The 21,990-nt window shown below is 40.3% G+C and overlaps 1 protein-coding gene and 1 non-coding gene across 2 annotated transcripts; both read left to right on the top strand.

Moving 5' to 3' along the window:
• Positions 1-12,009: 12,009 nt before the first annotated feature.
• Positions 12,010-12,116, top strand: LOC115029179. The gene has a single exon (XR_003834733.1). It is a non-coding gene; the product is annotated as a U6 spliceosomal RNA (small nuclear RNA).
• A 4-nt stretch (positions 12,117-12,120) lies between these two features.
• Positions 12,121-13,350, top strand: LOC110308131 (heterogeneous nuclear ribonucleoprotein H-like). The gene is given in 3 exon segments (XM_029484987.1): positions 12,121-12,324; positions 12,327-13,022; positions 13,083-13,350. Coding segments are annotated over 3 exon segments (1,077 nt in total). The 5' UTR covers positions 12,121-12,164; the 3' UTR covers positions 13,304-13,350.
• The last annotated feature ends 8,640 nt before the right edge of the window (positions 13,351-21,990 follow it).

Consider the following 21,990-nt stretch of genomic DNA (forward strand, 5'->3'; position numbering starts at 1 on the left):
CCTGTCCGGTTTGAGTGCCTGTGCTGACTTCTTTCAATGATGGACTATGGTATGTTTCGTCATAGCAATAATAACCAAAACTATGACATTAACTGAGTCAGAGACTCTGAATAAGTTCAGAAATTAGACTCTAAACCAGGCCTCCCATGGATTTGAAGCTCACACTCATGCCAGAGGTCACAGATGTAGCTGTTCCCCATCATGTTGCCCAATGTTCCATATAAAGAAACAGCTATGCCTGTAATCAATCCTGATGTAGCAGTAGTTACAAAGGCCCATGATCTGGTCTGATCTAGGTTGGGTAGCAAGTTCTAGATACCTTCTATGATATGTCTAACTCTCTCAGGGCTGGAGCCCTATTCCAGTTCTCATGATTATTCTCTATTGTGTCTTACAGGTAGACCTAGTCATGTGAATTTCTCCCATCTAATGCCAAGAAGAGCAGAATCCATTAGTTTTTAGGGAAGGCAACAGGAATTAAGAATAAGTCAGTGTTAAATATTTTTACAAGAAGCAAATGAATGACAAGCCAAGGTCATGAATTCATACACAGAGGAGATCATTTCTCTACTTACTCTATTCCATTGTTATTGAGTATAAATACATTTGCATAGATGTTTTGAAACGCTCAAAAACAATTAACATGGAAATAAGTCAACATAGGCTCCTACTGGAATATCCAGCATGTTTGTTACTATCCACACTTAGAACTATTTGTCCTTTGATACATAGAATTCTCTTTAAAGTTAAAAGGTTGTTTGCTTTGGTGGGCCCAAAGTCTTAGTTTATAACTGGGGAAGTTCAACAATTTTTCCTTATTGCTTGGTTTTTAGAGGGGGTAGGCTTTCTGTCTTTCAACTCATAACATATAAATACTTCATTGTTCTATTCTTAATGCCCCCCTCCAAACCACATTTGATAGCAGTTCAACTGTTCCTTGAAAATTTAAATTTACTGCATGTACCAGAGGGGTTGTAGTCAAATCATCTTGTGCAACTCTTCCGTGAGCTCTTTGCTACCTCCTGGCTGTCATCTAAAGGAGAAAAGCCAGGCAACTCCTCCAGAGAGAGCCCAGATGTTACTATAGAGATGGCTGGTGTTTTCCAGAAGATTTTTGAGATATCCATCTGTCAAAATATCACTTACCAAATGCTTTTGAAGTGTTCACTCCATGGAGAGTACAGGCCCAGATCTCATGCAGAAGCAGAGGCAAAAACAGTGCACACGGTTGCACTTGTTATTATCCGTGGTGGCTTTGTGTTTGATAGCTTCTTCATTTCTAAGTTCATTTTTCAGTTGTTTTACAAGATGTATTTGAAAGTTCAAAACCTATATCTATAGCATAGAGGTTGAAGGCTCTTCATGTTCACCATGATGCTGTCATAAGAATAAAGCTAACACACTTGCTTAACACTGCAGGGGGTCTCTACATCTGTCCTTTGTAGATCTCTATTTTCTTGCCTGGGTGTATGGGGAGTTATACAAGTTTCAAGCTATCGAGAGTATTTAAGTCCTATTCATCAAACCTATAAGGTGGGAAAGGAAAGAATCATTATTTCCCTGTTAAAAAATCAACGGGAAATTGGAGTATTTGTAATCACCAAACACATCCTCCAAGCCATGAAGCCTTCTCTAGTTATCTGAACCATGCTAAAGACCAGCTCTCTGGGATCCTAATGTAGAATTTGCACTATTTTCTGAAGTCCTTACTAACTAACTGACCAACCAACCAACCAACCAACCAACCTAATACACAACTAAGATGCAGTGCAGGGTACATTTGCTAGCTACGCAACTACATTAGAAAAGTGCTTCTTGATGGTCCATCCCATAATTAGCCTCCAAACAATGACAGCATTGCATACACTAGCAAGCGTTTGCTGCAAGGACTCTGATATAGCTGTCTCTTGTGAGACTAGGCCGGGGCCTAGCAAACATATAAGTGGATGCTCACAGTCAGCTATTGGATGGATCACAGGGCCCCCAATGGAGGAGCTAGAGAAAGTATCCAAGGAGCTAAAAAGATCTGCAACCCTGTAGGTACAACAACAATATGAACTAACCAGTACCCCCTGGAGCTCTTGACTCTAGCTGCATATGTATCAAAAGATGGCCTAGTCNGCCATCACTGGAAAGAGAGGCCCATTGGACTTGCAAACTTTATATGCCCCAGTACAGGGGAATGACAGGGCCAAAAAAAAAAAAAAATGGGAATGGGGGGGAAGGGAAATGGGGGGGGGAGGGGACTTTTGGGATAGGATTGGAAATGTAATTGAGAATAATATGTAATTAAAAAAAAAGTAAGAAAAGTGCTTCTTTGTGGTAGGTATGGCTGAAAACTCCCTCTGTGGAGGAGAGAGTGAGGGATTTAATCTGGAGCTTACTTATCTAAGCTGGAAAGAACTTGGTCTTGGAGGAAATATACTCAATCATGAAGGGAGGAAATGGGTATAGGGAGACCCACAGCAGACGAATCAGTAGGACGGATGAATGTACACTTGGGCTTGAGCAGTCATCCTGATGATGCCTAGTCCTGACGAATCATTGAAATTCTGGTTAGCTGCTAAAATCCCATGGTTAGAGTTTACAGAACACATCAACATTGATGGAGTCCCCATCCTTCAGCTTTGTTTTTTGTTTTCCTACAGTTAAAACAGGAAGATAAGGATCTCTTGAGCTGTTTTTGTTTTGTTTTTAGATTTTTGGACTATAATTCTTCCAAAGGGGGAACTATAATGCTTGGATTTTTTTTTTTTTTTGTAAGAAGATTCTACATGAGATGTGGTTTTGTTCTTTGTGCGATGTATATGAATCTACACAGTGTGGGAAAGAAAAGCAGCATTGTCCTCAAACAGAGCAATAGTGAAACCTAATTGTCAACCAGATTTGAAAAAGAAAGTCCAGGAAAAATGTCCAGGCCTACAAACATGCTTGGTGTACGATCTCCCTTTTTCTCAGAACACTGGGCCTCTGACAGTAGATGGCAGTGTGAGATGGGGAATTTGAGACTTGGCAGTGATTTTTTTTTTTCTTGAAATAAGCCCGGTAAAATACTTTTTCTTCTTCTCTTTCTTTCTTTCGTTCTTTTTAAAACTTGGCACCCCTAAATTGAGTTTTCAGGCAGAGTTTTGTCTGGACGCCAAGATCCCACCCTGGAAGGCTCTGGCAACCTCCAGGTGAGGCTGAGCAAGGGTTCTGTTTGAAGTAGGGCTGTCGCCCTGCTCAGGAGCAAGGTGGGAAGTATGTGTGCACAATTTATTGTCATACAGCCAAGCCAACTGCCACTCAACAGTCTTGGCAAGTCTGTACACCTCCCCGGTGAAGGCAGCTCCCCTCCCCTTCTTGTTTCTCAGAAATTCATGCTGTTTAGGCCTAGTACACAGAAGCTTTGATAAAGCCAAGGTACTAAAGCAGCTTTAGGATTTTACTTAATCTTCATTCTCCTTAACCCCTTAAAAATCTGAGGCAGGGAGAGAGGGGATTTCCCAATTGAAATCCGAATTAAATGACACTAGAAAAACGCTCACTGGATTTGAAATCATCCCCTTCCCAGTGGTCGCTCAAGTCAGGGATCCTACTCAGAAACTGAGAAATCATGAAACATATGAGCATATTAAAGCTGGCTATTACGTGTCTTCTTTAGTAGTCTTAGTGTATTGGCAGGATATGGAGTCTCTACTCACCTAGACTTGTGCAGAGCATCTTAGAAATACGCTGTGTTTTAAACAGGATAGGGATAACTTAAACTATTTGATTTGCTAAATGATTCAATTCATAAAAAGAGATTAATTTAATTAATCATTCTGATAATGTCCTTACTTCACACGGTCATAACAGGATTTGAATAGTGTATCTCATCCATGTTCATGGCTTTAATAATTGTTTTGCTTTCTATTCTCCGTGACAACTATACTTACTCAATTGTAGATGTCTTCTAGTCTAGCTTAATCTCAGGGCTTGTATGACAAAATGTCCATGACTTAGCCATGTTAAGCTCCAGTTTCCCAATTGTTTGTTTGGAATAATGTCATATTTACTCCAGAGAGCCTGAGGTCGAGCACTGGTCATTCTGTCCAAATGTGCAATAAATATTATCCATTGAAATCAGGCAGAATTTGAAACATTATTGCTCCCTGTCCCTTTCAAAAATGGTGAATACTTAATCACCCTAGATGAAGAAAAGTCAAACAGGCAAATTTCATACTTAAGATGTGTTGCCTGCAAGAATAAGCGAAAGGAAAATGGAGATTGCCTTAAGATCACTTTATACTTAAGTGAGAAAACAGAATGTTATAGTCAAATCTCACCGACAGCTGGGAGTGTTTGAATATATGCATACACTTTGCATAACCAAGTCAACCAGTGCTTTGGTTACCAGGTGAGGAACAAGACTTTCAGGATGAAGGTAAAAATGGAGGCATGAGAACAAACACAGTCGTAAGCCACACCTTTGGTTTCGTCTCATTTGGTGTGCTCCTTTTAAACTGGGAGGCTGGGGGTGAGAGCCTGAAAAAAGTAGGAAGTCTGGGGATGAAGACTAACCACTAGCAGGTTGTGTAGCACAGTCCTGTAATCTTAGCACTCAGGAAGCTGATGCGGGGGAAATGCCAGGATTTGAAGCCAGTCTGAGATACAAAGTGAGTTGAAGGCCAGCATGGGCTACATAGAAGATGATGCTTCTGAAGAGTCTATCAACAAAACAACGCCCCTAGCGATCTTTGTTTTGTTTTATTTTTATTTTTAGAAAGTTGTCTACATGGGGCCTCTATGTTAACCTGGATGGAGACTTGTTGAAAGATTGACAACGATGTCATGGCTGAACACCAGGATGCTAGGATGCTATTTCCTAAACGCATCACTTTTTACATTTCTGTACTCCCTTAAGTTATTCATTATTTTATTAACATAAATAAAATGCTTTCCTCTTGTTTTGTGACTTTGACAAATTGCTACATAGCCTTGTGTACTTTCCCCGAGAAAACGGAAAACAACACTCAGAATATTTCAAGGTAAAACGACTTAGTACTCGTGGCAGTTACTAGGTCAGCCTTAGGCATTTGGTAGGTCAGTGAGTATAGCCAGGTGTGAAAAGCACCTTCCCAGTTAGTAATGATAGAATCAGACAATTATAGAATGCTACGCTTTAAAGAACCCCATAGCAACCAAAATGTCTTTTGCTTTTTTTTTCTGTTGTATATACATTTTATTTATTTATTTATTATTAGATATTTTCTCTATATACATTTCAAATGCTATCCCGAACGTTCCCTATACCCTCCCTCTGCCCTGCTCCCCTACCCACCCACTCCTGCTTCTTGGCCCTGGCATTCCCCTATACTGGGGCATATAAAGTTTGCAATACCAAGGGGCCTCTCTTCCCAGTGATGGCCGACTAGGCCATTCTTTTTCTTATAAAAGCAGAAGGTAATGACTTGATTGAGACTGGTGACATGGGTTATATTCAAACCCTCAGCAAAGGAAACCAGGAGAATACACACAAACATTAGCAAAAGATCTACTGTCAAGAGTCAGTTGCTATCATACTTTGAGGCTGAAGAATCCCAGGGTCTGTAGTCGGCAAGTTGGGAGTGCAGAAACGTAACAGCGTGGAGCTAGGCTATGTCAGGCTTGAGATCCAGGGAAAGCCACTGTTTGGGCTGGATCTGAGGGCAAGTGGAGATTGACAACTAGCTCAAAGCAGTCAGCCACGATGAACTTCCTGAGTGACAAGATGGGTGGATGGAAGATGGCCTGCTTTATTCTACCCAGGATTTCCACTCACTGAACAATCAGATCTATTTGGTCCACTGATTCAAATGAGAACCATCTAAAAGTATTCTGTTGGGGACATTCAGAGACATATTTTGTCAGATGTTTGGACATTCCTGGCCCAATCTAGAAGACATAAGTTTAATGTTATCTTTATATTGAAGCTTGTGAAACTGTCACCACAGAGGAAACAGAGTGTCATGGGTGTCCTATATGCTAATGTAAAATGTTTCTGTTTCAGTCCTAAACAAGATCAGGATCTCCTTTTTCTGCAGACAGGCAAACATTCTCAATATTTGGGAATTCTGGTTTGGTAACAGCACTGTAGAACTTTTAGTTCATGGACTTGAAACGAAGCAGATGCGTATGTGAAGGCGTTTCTCTTAAAATGCCCTATCTGTACTCTTGTGGTTTTGGCTCAGCCCTTGAAGCTGCATAAGAATGAAACAGTGGGCTTGGAACCACCGGGAGAATTGAGATTTAAGTCTGTTTAGACAAAATATCAGAGACAGATAGTGGTTTACACATCATTTGAGATGTTGATGTAGTTTCCAGTATGGGTAGCCATTGGTGATTGGACGCTTGTTTAGTGTACAAGTGCTAATCAAGACGCTAGGAAGAACAAAGAGAGCATGTTTATGGAAGGTACCAGCAAACTCAGCTAGATCCTAGTTTAATTGTTATCACTGTCTAATTGATTCTCTCTTATACAGTACTGGGTTTACTTGAGCTAAAGTTTGAATAAGAACTTGGGCTTTTGTCCATTTTATGCACTCACTGCTGTATCTCCAGCTGCTAAAATCTCAAACTACTGGGTCTTACCCAACATGACACAGGTTTCCCGAGTGACTGGGGAGCACCCGAAGTCCTAAGTGCTGATAGTTAGATTAAAAGATTAAAGCACTTACTATCAGAGAACATGGCCGGTACCTTCCAACTAAGCTAAAAAAAAAAATGGTCACCTTCTTAAGTTACTTCTCATCAGGTCTTTGTTTATAGCAGCAGGACAGGTAACCAATATGTGTCCTGTTTTATAGATGGCTGCTGGAGAAGGAAATAGTAACAGAGGATGTATATGATCAAGGATGAGAAGGCTTGTGGGATGAGATTTAGTCACAGGACCAGTCTTGACTTTAAATATTTGCAAACTTATCAATATAAATGAGGTAGGTGTATTTGGAAGAACAACTTCCAAAGAATACACTTAAAGGTCCATGGTCAAGTGTTACGTTTTTTTTTCCTAACTAAAGTTTTTTTTTCTGTTTATTTCTAATTTATTTAACTAAATGACAGGTTAATTGGAAATAAAACAGTTCCTTTTAGCTCTAAGTATTTACCCAAGAGTTTGAGGACCATTGATCCTATAGGCTAGATTCAGTCTTTAAAGAACTATTTGATGTAGAAGGCTCTGAGTCTATTAGAAGTTGGGGGACCTGTTGGATTGTTCTAATTTCAAAAAGAGTATACCCAACTATTGACATGTCTAATGAAAGCAGTTCAAGATAAAGGTCCCTTGTGTTTCCTTCAATGCCATTTGAAAGTTAAAAAAATTATTCATATATTTCATTATTAATATCTATTCTTATGTCCGCAAGGAATGAGTCAAGAAATTCTTTTCTTTAATTCCAAAAGAACAGAATACATGCATGCTGAGTAGTTGGGCAGGACTTAGATGTTTCGTAAGCATTCTTAGTGCTGAGCAGGGTACTGGCCATGCAAGAGCAGGGAAAGGGGGGTATTAGAGGCTCTGCGGGCAAAGTGTTTACTGGGGAAGCATGAGGATTTGAGATAGAATCTTCAACATCCAACTTGGAAGCAGGGTTGACAGCATACATTCAGACAATAGCACTGGGGGATGAGAAAGATGGATGCCAGGATCTTGTTGGCTAGCCACTCTATCTCAAATGGTAAACTCTTCATGCACCTAATGTCCACCTGTGCCTTTGACCACACGCCTATGAACATGCATGAGTGGCTCACATTCATACTGATGATGCCTATGAACATAAATGAGTGGTTCGTGTGCATGCACACAGTGAGAATATTTTTTTAAAGGGAGAGATAAAACAATAGACACTTTAGTGCCCAGCGTGAGCTCAGCTAGAAGGTTCTGAATGTCTACCTCCCCACAGGAGTTCAGTTTCTGTGTGAGAAAAATTTGAATTCCAGAATGTTCTCCTTTCTAATGGGGACACAGGAAGAAAGAAGCTCTACTTCCAGGTTTTAGGATTTCTAAAAGTACAGAGGAAAACATCTGTTTGTATTTCTGTTCAAAAATAACAATCTAAAAACTCAGTTATTAAAGCAGTGAGTTCATGGCCATGGTACTGGGTGGAGCTGAGGGTGTGGCTGGGGGGGGGTTGCTTTACATGGTCAAGGCTGTAGGTTCTATCCTTAAAACTAAAAAACAAAATAAAATAATTATAGATAAAGTTGTGCAAAGACCTACTACGGCAAAAGACATTGCCTGGTATTTTAGACGTCTGGAGGGTGTTTGAAGGCTGAGTTCTTGCCTTTCTACCCCAGAAGTGGTTGGTGATAAGTCTATGCTCTCGGGGAAGAGGAGCATGCTTTACACAAGTACAGTTTCTCTAAAGTTCACAACTGTTCATAAATGCTGATGTCACTACAGCTGATGTCACAGCTGTGGGCATAAGCTCAGGGCACATGAGTTCCAATGTCCCCTCTGTCACTAAGAGCCCATGTGACAGCACAGACACCACTGCCTCTCTAAGCTGATTTTATTTTGTCCATCTCTAAAAATCCAAGAGTGAATTAGATGGGTTTTAGTCTCTCTGCAAGAATGATATCTAGGATATCTGCAAAATATCTCGGATCTTATATTGACAGTATTTTCAGGAAGTCCATTCCATATAAATGGAATGACAGAGGTGTTCTTATTGTTTCTCTGTGGAGGGCCCCGTGAAAATGTTTAAGCAGTTTCACATATTAAACATCACACATCACACATATCACACACACTCAATACTACACATCACACATACATACACACCACACATCACATACCATACAAACCACACACACACACACACACACACACACACACACACAAATACACGCACACACCACCCACACCACCACACATACCATATACCACATACACACACACACCCCACACATTACACATAGATTGTGGATAGTTTGGCTTGAGAAGTGTGTATCACTCCCTGCTACCACCACACACACATTTTTACCTTGAATCTACTGTTCTGTACTTCCTTTACAGTTCTGTTTGCTCTTACATTTCTATCACATTTTCTCTTCTAGAATCCTTGTCTCTCCCAGGTAGTAAATTGTCACCCTGTTTGAAAACCTGAGGCTTACCTGCATGTTGATTGGATGAGTGTGAGTCACCTGGAGTCCTGTTAACATTTCCACACCGTGGTACCCACCCATGTTTCTCTGCCTTAACTCCCCTTCATTCATTTGGGGTTCAAACTTCTACTCACTTCATCGCCCGGCTGCTTTAAATAGAACCACGTAATGGTTTCCGATCCCCACGGGTGTCAATTACCTTCTTGAGGTTCAACCTCACATACTACATCTCCAATGAAAACCGCCATTATACATCTGGCTTGTTCCACTGCAGAGGAGGGAAGGTGGGCAGATGAAGCCAGAGGGGAGGCAAACATTTTGAAAAGATTTACCCAAATCCATAAGTACCCCTGGAAAAAATGTATTAAAAAGACTTTGAATGTGAAGCTAACATTTGAATCTGGACTTGGTGGTGCACGAACTGTTTGCCCTTAAGAAACAGTAGGACCATCGAACACTCAGTCTCTTCATGTGTGAAATGTAGATAATAAGGACAGCTTTATTGGATTACTGTATACGACAAAGAAAATAGATATTATGTTTAAAGTTCTTGGAACTTGAGAAGAAGGGGCAGTGTATAAATCATATCACCTACCATGACTAACAACACTACAAGTTAATCCCATTCCTATTAATGAGAAATGAACAGTCTCCTGCATGCAATTTAACTATTATTCATTGAATACCATCTGGATTCTCTAGCTGAGGATGGGGCTGGGGGTTGTGTGAAAGTGACATGAGTTTTAACTCTTTTAACCTTTCCTTGGCTCAGCCTACTATATTAAATATGATATTTTAGTACATATTACTTACAATATGTACAATATTATTTTCTTACTTTGTACTCACTCAGATTTTCTAGACCCCTCTCTTGTCTTTAACCCCATTATTCACATTGCTCATGAGTCAGAATATGTATGTATATTGCATGTCTGTGTGTGCATTTGGTATGTGTGCACATATATGTAGTGTGTTTATGTATGCATGGTGTTTTTGTTGTATCTGTTGTATGTGTAGTGCATCTATGCACATGCAGAGTGTGTGTGTGTCTGTAAATGTCCAGGTGTGTATGTGCATATATGTGGTATATGTGTATGCATGTGGTATGTGTGTATGGTTTGTGTGGCATGTATATTGTGTGTGTGTGTGTATGTGTGTTTGTATATGTGTGTATATGTCTGGTATGTGTGTATGTGTGTGGTGTATGTTTATGAATGTGGTGTGTGTATATGACATGTGTGTATGTGAATGCTTTATGTCTATGCATGTAGTGCATATGCAATATGTATGATGTGTGTGGTGTGGTATGTGTGTATATGTGTGGTATATGTAATGTGTTTATGTGTGATGTGTATGATAGGTATGATGTGGTTTATGTGTGTGTGGTGTGATATTGTGATGTATGTGTGCATGTGTATGCGTGGTATGTATGTCTGTATATGTGGTTTATGTTATATGTGGTTTGTGTGATATGGTATATGTGTGTGTACAGTTTGTATAATATGTGTGTGGTGTGTATGTGTGGTATATGTGATGTAATTTTATGTGGTGTGTGTATGTGTTTATGTGTGGTGTGTGTGTGAATATATGGCTTGTGTGATGTGTAGTCTATGTGTGTGTGTCTCCTGTGTTTCTTTGGACTGAAGACAGAACTTATTTATTCTTAGTCCTGCCATGAAGTAACTTTCTATGTAAGTTTTTCTCACCTACCTTTCTACTCTATCCTCACAAGAAAAAGGGAATTCAAGAACTCCAAGACATGTTCTATTTGTGATGCCAGCCCAAATCATTTCACCACTAATTGAAAATGTTATTGTTGAAAATTCCTATAGCACAGCTAAGCTACAGAAGAGGCTTTGTGGTGCTGGCGCTTATGGGAGACATGATTTCTATCCAGGATCCCCAGAGAGACTCAGACCGCATATTGCTAGCCTGGAGAGGGTCTCATCAAAGACTGAAATAGAAATGATATTGGGTATGCATCATCTTTGCACCATTACAAAGTGAAGAAGTCCTACAATAGAGACCGTGTGTATTGTCATCTGTGTGACATGGACAAGCTCAGAATCTAGTTTCTTTGTGAAGTTTGTAGTAGTAGTAGTAGTAGTAATACCATATTTACCTTGATTTACATAGATGCATAGATCCTTCCACTAAGTTGGAATTCATCCAGGCTAGTCCATTTGTCTGTGATTCTCACAGTGACCAGCAACTATTGGAAAGAGACATAAATGCCCCCTCATCTGTCATTATCAGGACTCCTGTGCACTGAGGTGGCTCCAGCTGATGCAACAATGTCCCAGGTCATCTTTCTTCAACTCAGTGCCTCTTATAAGGGCAGAACACACTCTGAGACTCCAGAATGTTGGTAGTCTCTTGGTGGTTCCTAAAGTTAAAGTTTCAAGTTTAAACATTCTAGTTGCTGCATTTTATTTTGTTCGTGTCACACAGAAGGGTACCTACTTCTTCATTGTGTAAGCAGGGCTCATATATCTTATTATTTATCTTCCATAAAATGGAAATCTAAGTTTGTTGCAGGCTAGGTAGAACTGGCAGCATTTGAGAACTATTGCTCAAGATAAATGACAGAGCAGACTGGCACCTTAGTTCACTAGGACAGAAATTTCAGTTTAGGGCTTCCAAAACAGAAATAAGATTTAAAAACAAACAGCAAAAACAACAACAACAAAAACCAAACCAAAACACAAAACAAACCTGTCTTCAGCATTCTGGCTGGCGTATTTTATGACACTACCTTAGCTTTCTGAAGAGGGTCGTCACCAAGCAGATGGGAGAACACGTGCAAATGGGGAAAAGAGAGAAATGCAGAATAACAACAGTAACAGCAGTGGCAAACCCTGAAAAGCCCCCAAACGATCAAGCTCATGTTTAAAAATCTATCAAGTGCTCGCTTCGGCAGCACATATACTAAAATTGGAACAATACAGAGAAGATTAGCATGGCCCCTGCGCAAGGATGACACGCAAATTCGTGAAGCGTTCCATATTTTTGAATCAGAAGATGAAGTCAAATTGGCCTTGAAAAAAGACAGAGAAACTATGGGACACAGATATGTTGAAGTATTCAAGTCAAACAACGTTGAAATGGATTGGGTGTTGAAGCATACTGGTCCAAATAGTCCTGACACAGCCAATGATGGCTTTGTACGGCTTAGAGGACTCCCTTTTGGATGTAGCAAGGAAGAAATTGTTCAGTTCTTCTCAGGTATATTGAAATATTTAAGAGCAGTCGAGCTGAAGTTAGAACTCATTATGATCCACCACGAAAACTTATGGCCATGCAGCGGCCAGGTCCCTATGACAGACCTGGGGCTGGCAGAGGGTATAACAGCATTGGCAGAGGAGCTGGTTTTGAGAGGATGAGGTGTGGTGCTTATGGTGGAGGCTATGGAGGCTATGATGACTATAATGGCTATAATGATGGCTATGGATTTGGTTCAGATAGATTTGGAAGAGACCTCAATTATTGTTTTTCAGGAATGTCTGACCACAGATATGGGGATGGTGGCTCTACTTTCCAGAGTACAACCGGACACTGTGTACACATGCGGGGATTACCATACAGAGCTACTGAGAATGACATTTATAATTTTTTTTCACCACTCAACCCTGTGAGAGTACATATTGAGATTGGACCTGATGGCAGAGTAACTGGTGAAGCAGATGTTGAGTTTGCAACCCATGAAGATGCAGTTGCAGCTATGTCAAAAGATAAAGCAAATATGCAACACAGATATGTAGAACTCTTCTTGAATTCTACAGCAGGAGCAAGCGGTGGTGCTTACGAACACAGATATGTAGAACTCTTCTTGAATTCTACAGCAGGAGCAAGCGGTGGTGCTTACGAACACAGATATGTAGAACTCTTCTTGAATTCTACAGCAGGAGCAAGCGGTGGTGCTTACGAACACAGATATGTAGAACTCTTCTTGAATTCTACAGCAGGAGCAAGCAGTGGTGCTTATGCAAACCAGTCCAGTTACGGTGGCCCAGCCAGCCAGCAGCTGAGTGGTGGTTATGGAGGTGGCTACGGTGGCCAGAGCAGCATGAGCGGATATGGTAGCCAAGGAGCAGTGAGCAGCAGCTACTACAGTAATGGAAGCCGAGCATCTATGGGCGTGAATGGAATGGGAGGGATGTCTAGCATGTCTAGTATGAGTGGTGGATGGGGAATGTAATTGATTTTGATCACTGACTCTTGGTCAAAAAGAAATTTTTTTAAAAACCCCTCAGTTTAACAGATTTTGCAATCCATCCACCCTTGTGGTTTTATGCCTGCTCTTAAGTGAACATTGGCATCGCTCAAAGAAGGTTCAATGTTGAACACAGCAGTCACCTAGGATGATAGAGCAAAGTTGAGTGAACTGTAACTGTTAAACTTAATTCCTAGCTTTTCTCTAGTTACTGTAGGATGTACGTAAGCAGTAAGCGTATTTAGGTTAAAGCAGTTGAATTATGTTAAATGTTGCTCTTATACATACATTGAACACTGTTGATGCATGTTGAAAAACATGCTTTTTTTTGTAAAACTATAGGAGCTGCGTCTACAATTAAAAGTGAAACATTTGGCATGTTTGTTAATTCTAAATTCATTTGATAACCTGTAAGGCACGTGACTTTAAAGCTCTTTTTTTTCTTTTTTTTTTTAAGTTAAGGGAGAAGTTTTGAGAAGTCACACCATTATTTTTTAGGATTTTTGGTCTTAGTGTTTGTATGAAATTCTGACGCCTTGATTTAAGTCTTTCATTGTATTGTGATTTCTTTTTAGGTGTATTGCTCTAAGTGAACCTTGTCAAATAAATCTTCCCTTTTAAAAGCTAAAAAAAATAAATAAATAAAAATCTATCAAATGTATGCCAGCGTCTGCGATGCCTGATTCTTCATGTGAATGGGTTCATGGATTTTCATGAGAGTAGTGCATCTTCCTCATAAGTGAAATTAATGCAAGGAGCTCTGCAAACCTCTGGTAGTTTTCACTTGCCTGTTTTTTGTCAAAGGAGTTGAGTTGATTCAATTAATTATGCCTCCCCACTGAGTTCCATTTTCATTGGAACCCACATGGCAAAGCTGTAAATGATACGTGCAAATAAGGAATCATCTCTGGGGAAAGCCTTCTTTGAGGAACATGGCTCTCGCTTTTGTGAGATGCAAACAGTGTGTACCTGTGTTTCAGGGCCATGAACTAAGAAAAGATGCTTCTGTTGTCTTTTTTTCTTTTTCAGTATCAGTGTCAAAACAACCCTCTTTCATGTTGCTGGAGAGCAAGGTGAAAAAGTCAATCACACATTTCTAGTAATTTCAAAAATTCCTATGAAGATGTAGTCTGTTCCCTTTTCATCACATTGAAGGATGTACCAGACACACAGATGTGTGTGTGTGTGTGTGTGTATGTGTATATGTATGTATATATGTATGATAGAATGATGATTAAAGAGGAACTCATGAATTTCAGAGTGGGGGACACCAGAGAGGTTGGAGGAGGAGAGGGAAGGGTGGAAAAGATGTAAATACATTATCTATATGTGGGATTCTCAAAATATTTAATTTAAAAATAATAAAATAAAAATAGTAAGTTTTCCAACAAAAGTAATATTGGAATGAATTTCACACTGAACTAATTCATTTCTTCCTATGGGAAAATATCTTTACATAACTGAAGTAAGACTTCACATTAGTTTCACAATGTAAATGCAAGAGCCAACCAATACATTTTAGATTGTTTATGATATATTTTTTAATTTTTATTTTGGGTTTTAGGCAACACATGCAGTTATGACTGAGAAAGATTACTAAATCTTGCTTGACTTTGATGCATGCACTTGCAAACTGAAGCACCATTCAAGTCATGTAGAGATTAGACTGGGGCTGATTTCTGTCTTGGTCATCAGTTTGTCGGTGACTGTAAAATTGGAAAGCACTTCTGTGCACAGGATAAACCAGAGTGGATCCTAGACCAATTGGGCTCTCAGTCACCTCTGGTCCTGGGGAAATGCAGATTCTTAGTATACTTCCTTCTTATCTCTGTATTTCACCTTTCCCCTCGTAACCAGATATACTAATGCCTACCTTAAAGGGTGATTTGGGGAATTAAATATGTTATGTTACACAGAGCTTCATACATAGTCAAATGTAATTGCTGTGTTAATTAACTATACTCCTTAGACCTACGGCATTAGCTTCACCTGAGAACTCATTAGAATTCTCAACCTCACACAACTACTGACTATGAAATCCGGGAGCTGGATCCAGATATTCATAAAGCCAACATGCCAATATAAATCTCATGAGAAAAGGTCTTATTTTTAACTGAATGGCTCATCCCATCTCTCCAAGTGAAGGCAAACATTTCTGATGCATGCTTCTGTATGAAGATTTTTTTCTATTGATCTGAATAAATTTTGGTGAAATGCCTCATTAGAAAGTATATATCTTCCTTGTATTGCAAATTAATTATAAACCACCACCACCACCACCAACACACACACACACACACACACTGACTGGAGAATTATTTTAACATTAATTTTGCCAACGTACTTGCGATTCATGGGAACAATCTGACATTTCACTCGGACATTAATCATAGACGTGATTAATAAAACTTGGACTTGAAGTAGGGTTTGGAGAACCATAGTTACTTGTGTACCATGAGAACTCAGACCCTGACATTAAGTGACATTAAGTTCAAAGTTAAATGGTTGTTAGGGGGGTAAGCTAGAAGCCATCCTGAAAGTTGATTGACTGCTATTCAACATTTCTTTTTCACTTAAAACTGTCTTGAGGTAAGTGGACTGTCTTTGAGTGTAGGTGTGCAACATCTGAAAGGCAGGTATACTCTGCCCCATAGCAAAACTGGCCTTCACATGACTAAATACAAGTGGAGAACTCTTCTAAAACTGGGGTTTTCATGAAAAGAACTGTAGTAGTTCTTTGTCAAATGAGCATCATGATGCTTCCGTTTCCTTATCTCCAAATCTGGGGGACAAACATTTTACTTGAAAATTTGATAAGCACATTTGTAGGCATACATTTTTTTTGCAATCTACTTTTAATAAGGGTCCAAACTCTTCTCTAGCCCACCACCCAGCCGAAGTAGCATCAACACAAATGGTTCTTTGTTAACGACAAGCATGTATTGGTTTGCCTTAGATAGTCTTGTTGAGCTGCCTTTGATAGAAACTCACCTAAGAACTCAGCTCAAGGTTCCTGCTATAGCCAGTTGGTGAGCCTGGCAGTTTCTTCAAGATTGAACTGCAGTTGCTGGTTGATACCTGATATCTGCTTGTTGAAAAAGCTGGACTTTAGCTACCATTTTGTGCCTGGTGACTGCCTGCCTATACAGGACTGGACTGCAGCTGCCGAATTGTATTTGGTGTTTGCTACGGGACTTTCCTTTCTTATTTATCCTCAAGATCTCATATTAGTCCTACAATGTTAAACAAAGTATACTTTTAAAAGTACCACAGTCTTTCTCAATCCCATAAACTTTAACAGTCTAAAGATCCAAAGTATCTTTGAAAGTTCCAAGTAATACATTGTGGGCTCCTAGAAAAGCACCAGTAAGGTATAAGCTTCTTACTATAAGAGGAAGAAACATGGAACATTCACAATCAAATTAAAACAAAATCAATATCTGGAAGTGTGAATCAAGTATGGTGACTCAATGTCTAGCGTCAGAGATTCACTCACAGTCTTTGGACTGCTGAGGTTATGGCAATCTCTACTTCTGCCTTTGCTGTTTTTTAGCACATAATGCTTGTGTCCTAGCACAAGTTGGCTCTACCTCAGACTTGATGTTCTTATTTGTAGTCAACCCATGGTTCTGTTATTTCCAGTGTTCTGAGATATCTACTGAAATCATGGCTGTACCTTTGGCTTCCTGGTCTTTCTTCAGTGGTTCTAGTTCAGATGCATGGTGCCAAACTTCAACTTCTTCTCATGATCCTTTCAATCTTGGGATTTCCATGACAACTGAAGCTGTACCTCTCTCAGCATTTCTATCATACATTAAGCTCTGAGAATTCAACATGTTTTTCTAGTTCAAAGCTGCCCAATCTTTCTATAATCCTCTATGAGCACAGCGTGGCCAAGCTCATCACAACAGCCTCTTGCTCTTTGGTACCCACTTCTATCCTAGCTCAGGGTCTGTTGCTGTGACAAAACACTGGCCACAACCACTTTGAGGAGGGAAGGATTTATTTGGCTTATGAGTTACAGGCCATCATCAAAGGAGCCAAGGAAGGAATCCAAAGCAAGAATCCAGAAGTGGGAACAGAAACAGAGATAAGACAAGAAGGCTGCTTACTGGCTGGCTTTCATGGCTTGCTCAATTTGCTTGATCATATAATCCAAGACCATCTGGCAAAGAGTTACACCTCCTACAATTTTCTGATTCCTCCCTTCTCTATCACTTATCAAGAAAATGCCTCATAGACAGGCTACTCTGGTGTAGGCAATTCCTCAATCGAGGTCCCCTCTTCCCAGGTGTCTCTGTTTTGTGTCAAGTTGACAAAAACTAAATAGCACATTCCACATAAAAGCAATCCATAGCTGGTGGCTGGTACTGCATAACTGATGCCCAGAGAGAATATGTTCATCATCATCTTAGGTATGTGTGTACTTCCTGGTAAAAAAAGCAAACAAAAGCTAACGATGCCTGAGAAAACAGGTAAAGTTCTGAAAATTTATATAACTTATATAAAAGTCTTTAGCAAAAAGGATTTATTAATCTTACCTGAATGCTATTGATTTACTAAAAATCATAGTAGAAATACATTCTATAGTTTTTCCTTATTCTAGATTTGAATCTAATTTGCATATGAAAGATTACAAAAGTACCTTATATAGAACATGCATAAAGGGTGCATAGTATGTACACACAGTACATATGTATTTTATGTGTGTATATTTCTCTGCAATATGTCTATATGTTTATGTTTGTACCCATTGCAAAAGAATTGGTAAGACAAGCTGAGGCAATGAGTTAATGTGTGCCCCTGATCAGTGGATGGTTAGATTTATTTATAGCAGAGTAGATTGATTAGGAAGGACCAGCAGGTGACAGGTTAAAGCCCCTTACAGCATTTGCCATGGCCACTATATTTTCCTAATTAGAGGATTTTAAATAGGTAAGCCATTAGCAGTTTGTTCAATACAGGCATTTACGTCAGAGGATCCTATTGCAGAATGTGAAGTGCCTTTGCTACATAGAACGGTTGGCCAGAATGTGGCATAATTCTCTTAAAAACAAAGAGAATGTGATGGGGGGAAGAAAAGAAGAGGCCCTCATGATCGTTATTCTATATTTTAGTGCTATGTGAAGACATGCTTTCCTTTTGAGGATGAAAGAAAATGCAAGCTTTGTCTCCTAGGCAGATGGACTGGACCTTGTAGATGGCTGACCGGCGTACCAGCATGAAACACAGATCTGAGAGCTGGGTCTACAGCTCCCAGTAGAAGGGGAGAAACTGTCAATTACTCGTAATTAATATTTACTGGGGGCCTCAAGAGGTAGGTAGGAGGGAGTGTCAAACATAGCCACAAAAAGTTATGTTATTTCAAGTTAAATATAGATTCGGCTTGACGTTTTTCCCCACCAGTCTCGTATTTTTTCATTCCTTTAGAAATCTAACCATGTCTTTTTAAAGAAGGCTTGACCGTATATTCTTTAGCTTGTTTCTTTTTTACTTCTCCCTCAGGCAAAAGGAAGCAATGGCAACAAAAATAAAAGTTTTTATGACCTCGCTGAATTGAGATACTAAGACAAGAGTTAAATGAAGAGGCGTGGTGGTTTTAATGAAGAAAAATAAAACAATTTAAGCGTTGCCAGGTGGAAAATGAGACAGTCTCTTTATATGGAATGTGTGGAAGAGGACAAGGCGCAGAGATGCCTGGGAAGGCAGTTTGTAGTGTCAGGAAATTTTTGCTATGGTCTTTGATCTGCACTCCAATTTTAGTCGTGGTCTAGAAGAGGAAAACAAACAAACAAAAACAACAAAAAAAGAGAGCAAAACTATTATTTGCTTTAATGAAAAAAGTCTCAGTGAGTGAAGACTGATGATGCAAAACCAAGGGAGAGAAAAAGAATGTTGATTAATAAAAGCAAACATCTTCAAAACAAAAATCAGAACAGCACAAAGGTCAGCTCTCTTCTCTCCCTCCCCAGTCATGGCCACAAACCAACCCTCAACATCAGAGCCACCACACACCCTCCATGCTCCTCACTCGGGATTACCATGTCTGTGGTTCTCTGAGTGTCTCTTCTTCGTGACGAATCGCATTTCCTCAGGTCTCGGTACTAGCCATTGCTTCTGTCTGGGATCTTTCTTGTTCATTCAAATTCTACAGTCTGGGAGGGATAATCTGCCCATGAGATGTGGTTCCTGAAAAGGTTCTTCAGCCCTGTTTGCTTGTCTGATGAATGGGAGTTTACAAGGAGAAGAAGCCATCTTATAGAGAGGCTCAGCAACACAAGGCAGAGGATCTGATGCCTATCTCTGTCGGCCCGTGGCAGACAGAGCTGACATGGGAGTCAGCCTTCTACTGCTCCCTAATATATGGGAAGTCTGGGTAAAATAGTGACAGGAAAAACAAAACTAAAAGCTGAAAACCATGACATTGAGATTGACATTTGTTCTTTTACTTATGTGTTTGTTTTGCGGGGCTGGGGATTGAACCCAGGGATTCATACTCATGGCTCAGACCGTTTACCACTCACTGGTCCTCTCATCAATGAGGAACTTTTCTCGTTCGGGACAGGGTCTTAGGCTCTATGCCAGAGTTGCTTCATACTTGTGGCAATCCTCCTGCCTCAAACCACATGGATTTGCAGGCATGACTCATAACCCTTGCTACCATAGAAATTATGACCTGCCAGAAACAAAAAGAAAGGAACAGGCTAGGGCAGGTATGGTTGGTCAGGATGCTTCAGAGTTGCTGGGCTGCATACAGTTCTTAGGCTCTGGGCTCCTCAGGTCAGCAGATGCCAGGTTCAAGGGACTCTGTGGAGCCAGGAAGGGCCGTTTCTCTTCTAGCTGGGAGCAAAAGACCAAATCTAATGTATTGTGGGAGTGTCCTGGAATCCCTACCATCACTACCACCACCACCACCACCACCACCACCACCACCACCAACAACAACAACAGTCCTAGATGGAAAGAGCTCCCTGTGAGAAACTGTGGGGATGAATCTGCTTAGAGTACAAGTGCAAAGATTGAATTACAAGCCCAAGAAATGAGTACTTAGCACTGAAGCTGCTTGCAGACAAATCTAACGAAAACAAACACAACCAATGTAATTATTTGTTTCCTTGGTGGGCTGTAAGTACTGAAAACCAGGATGTTTCATGACTTTAGTTTGTAGCATCAGTTCTATTGGATAGAAAGGAAAACTAAGGAGAACCTAGAAGATGTCACCCATTCTATGTCACCTCTGTCAAGTATCAGTTCTGGGGTTTGATTTTGTGATATGTCTGAGCTGGAGACTTTTCACAGATACGGATAGGATACTTGAGGCTTGAGAGTCAGACACTGGATTTTATGATCCATAACACAGCTTGGTGTCTTTCTGAGTGATATAGAGGTAGTAGGTGTCTGCCTGGATCCATAGTCCCTCTCAGTGCAGAAGAGAAACTCCAAGCTTAGAAAGTTACCATTTAGTCTTGGGCAGTGTGTAGTGTTTTTCTTTGTCCTATTCTTGTCTGCTCTGATGTTCTCAGAAAGCACTGCCTTATAGACTGTTCCTGTTAGAAAGCAGCAAGGCTCTTGGATTTCTGATATACTCAACAAGGTGTGTCGGAGCTTGGGCAACCCCCACCCCCACCCCCACCCCCCAGGGAAGTATTCCCTTGAAGTCAGAATATCCTTGAGCAGGATAAACTCCAAATACTCCACGTTTCAAAGTGGTTAACTAGAGTGTTAGACATTTGTTACCTTCAAGAACTACATCCAATTTAACATTCTGTGGATCTTTATTGATTTTAAAAAAAAATGGTTTAGGGATCTGGGGAGATAGCTAGTAGGTAAGAGAACTTGTGACTCTTGTGATTTACCAGAGTACCCTGGTTTATTTCTCAGCATTCACACCAGGCAGCTCACAACCACATGTAACTTCAGCTCCAGAGGAGCCCAGTACTCCTTTCTGGTCTCCTCTGCCACTGCACTCACTGTGGCAGTTTGAATATGAATCGCCCCCATGAATTCATATGCTTGCTATCCTGGCCCATGGAGTGGCACTAGTAGGTGTCATGGCCTTATTGGAGGAGCCGTGGCCTTGCTGGAGGAAGTGTAGTTGGGCGTTGGGGTTCCTATGCTCAGGCTCTGCCCCACGTGGATGATATCCTCCTCCTGCCTGACTTCTGGTCAAGATGTAGAACTCTAGGCTCCTCCAGCACCATGTCTGTCTACAAGCTGCCACACTTCCAGCCATGATGATAATGGACTAAACTTCTGAAACTGTAAATCATCCTCCAATTAAGTGTTGTCTTTTATAAGAGTTGTCTTGATCATGATGTCTCTTCACAGCAGTGAAATCCTAACTAAGGTACCTTTGCAGTGACACGTGTGTGCACATCAATAAAACTTTTCTAAGATAAAGTATTTTAAGGGGAAAGGGTTCTATGCTCCTGTAAAGGAAATATTAATGTCTGATCCAAGTTCAGTAAGTAGATAAGCATTACTAATGTAGCAAGTCCAGCAAGGGAAAGAGATCAAATACTTTAAAAACACGTTAGTATCATCAATGGCACAAAGTTAGTATAATCACAGACACAAAGGATGTAAGCATAGGAGCTAAAAGTAAGAAGCTACTGGACTGGAGAGTTCAACTCACTGATAGGTCTCTGAATACATGAGACCTTGCCTGGGTC

Source organism: Mus caroli, chromosome 13 (genome assembly GCF_900094665.2).
Source record: "Mus caroli chromosome 13, CAROLI_EIJ_v1.1, whole genome shotgun sequence".
In the NCBI taxonomy this organism is placed as follows: domain Eukaryota; kingdom Metazoa; phylum Chordata; class Mammalia; order Rodentia; family Muridae; genus Mus; species Mus caroli.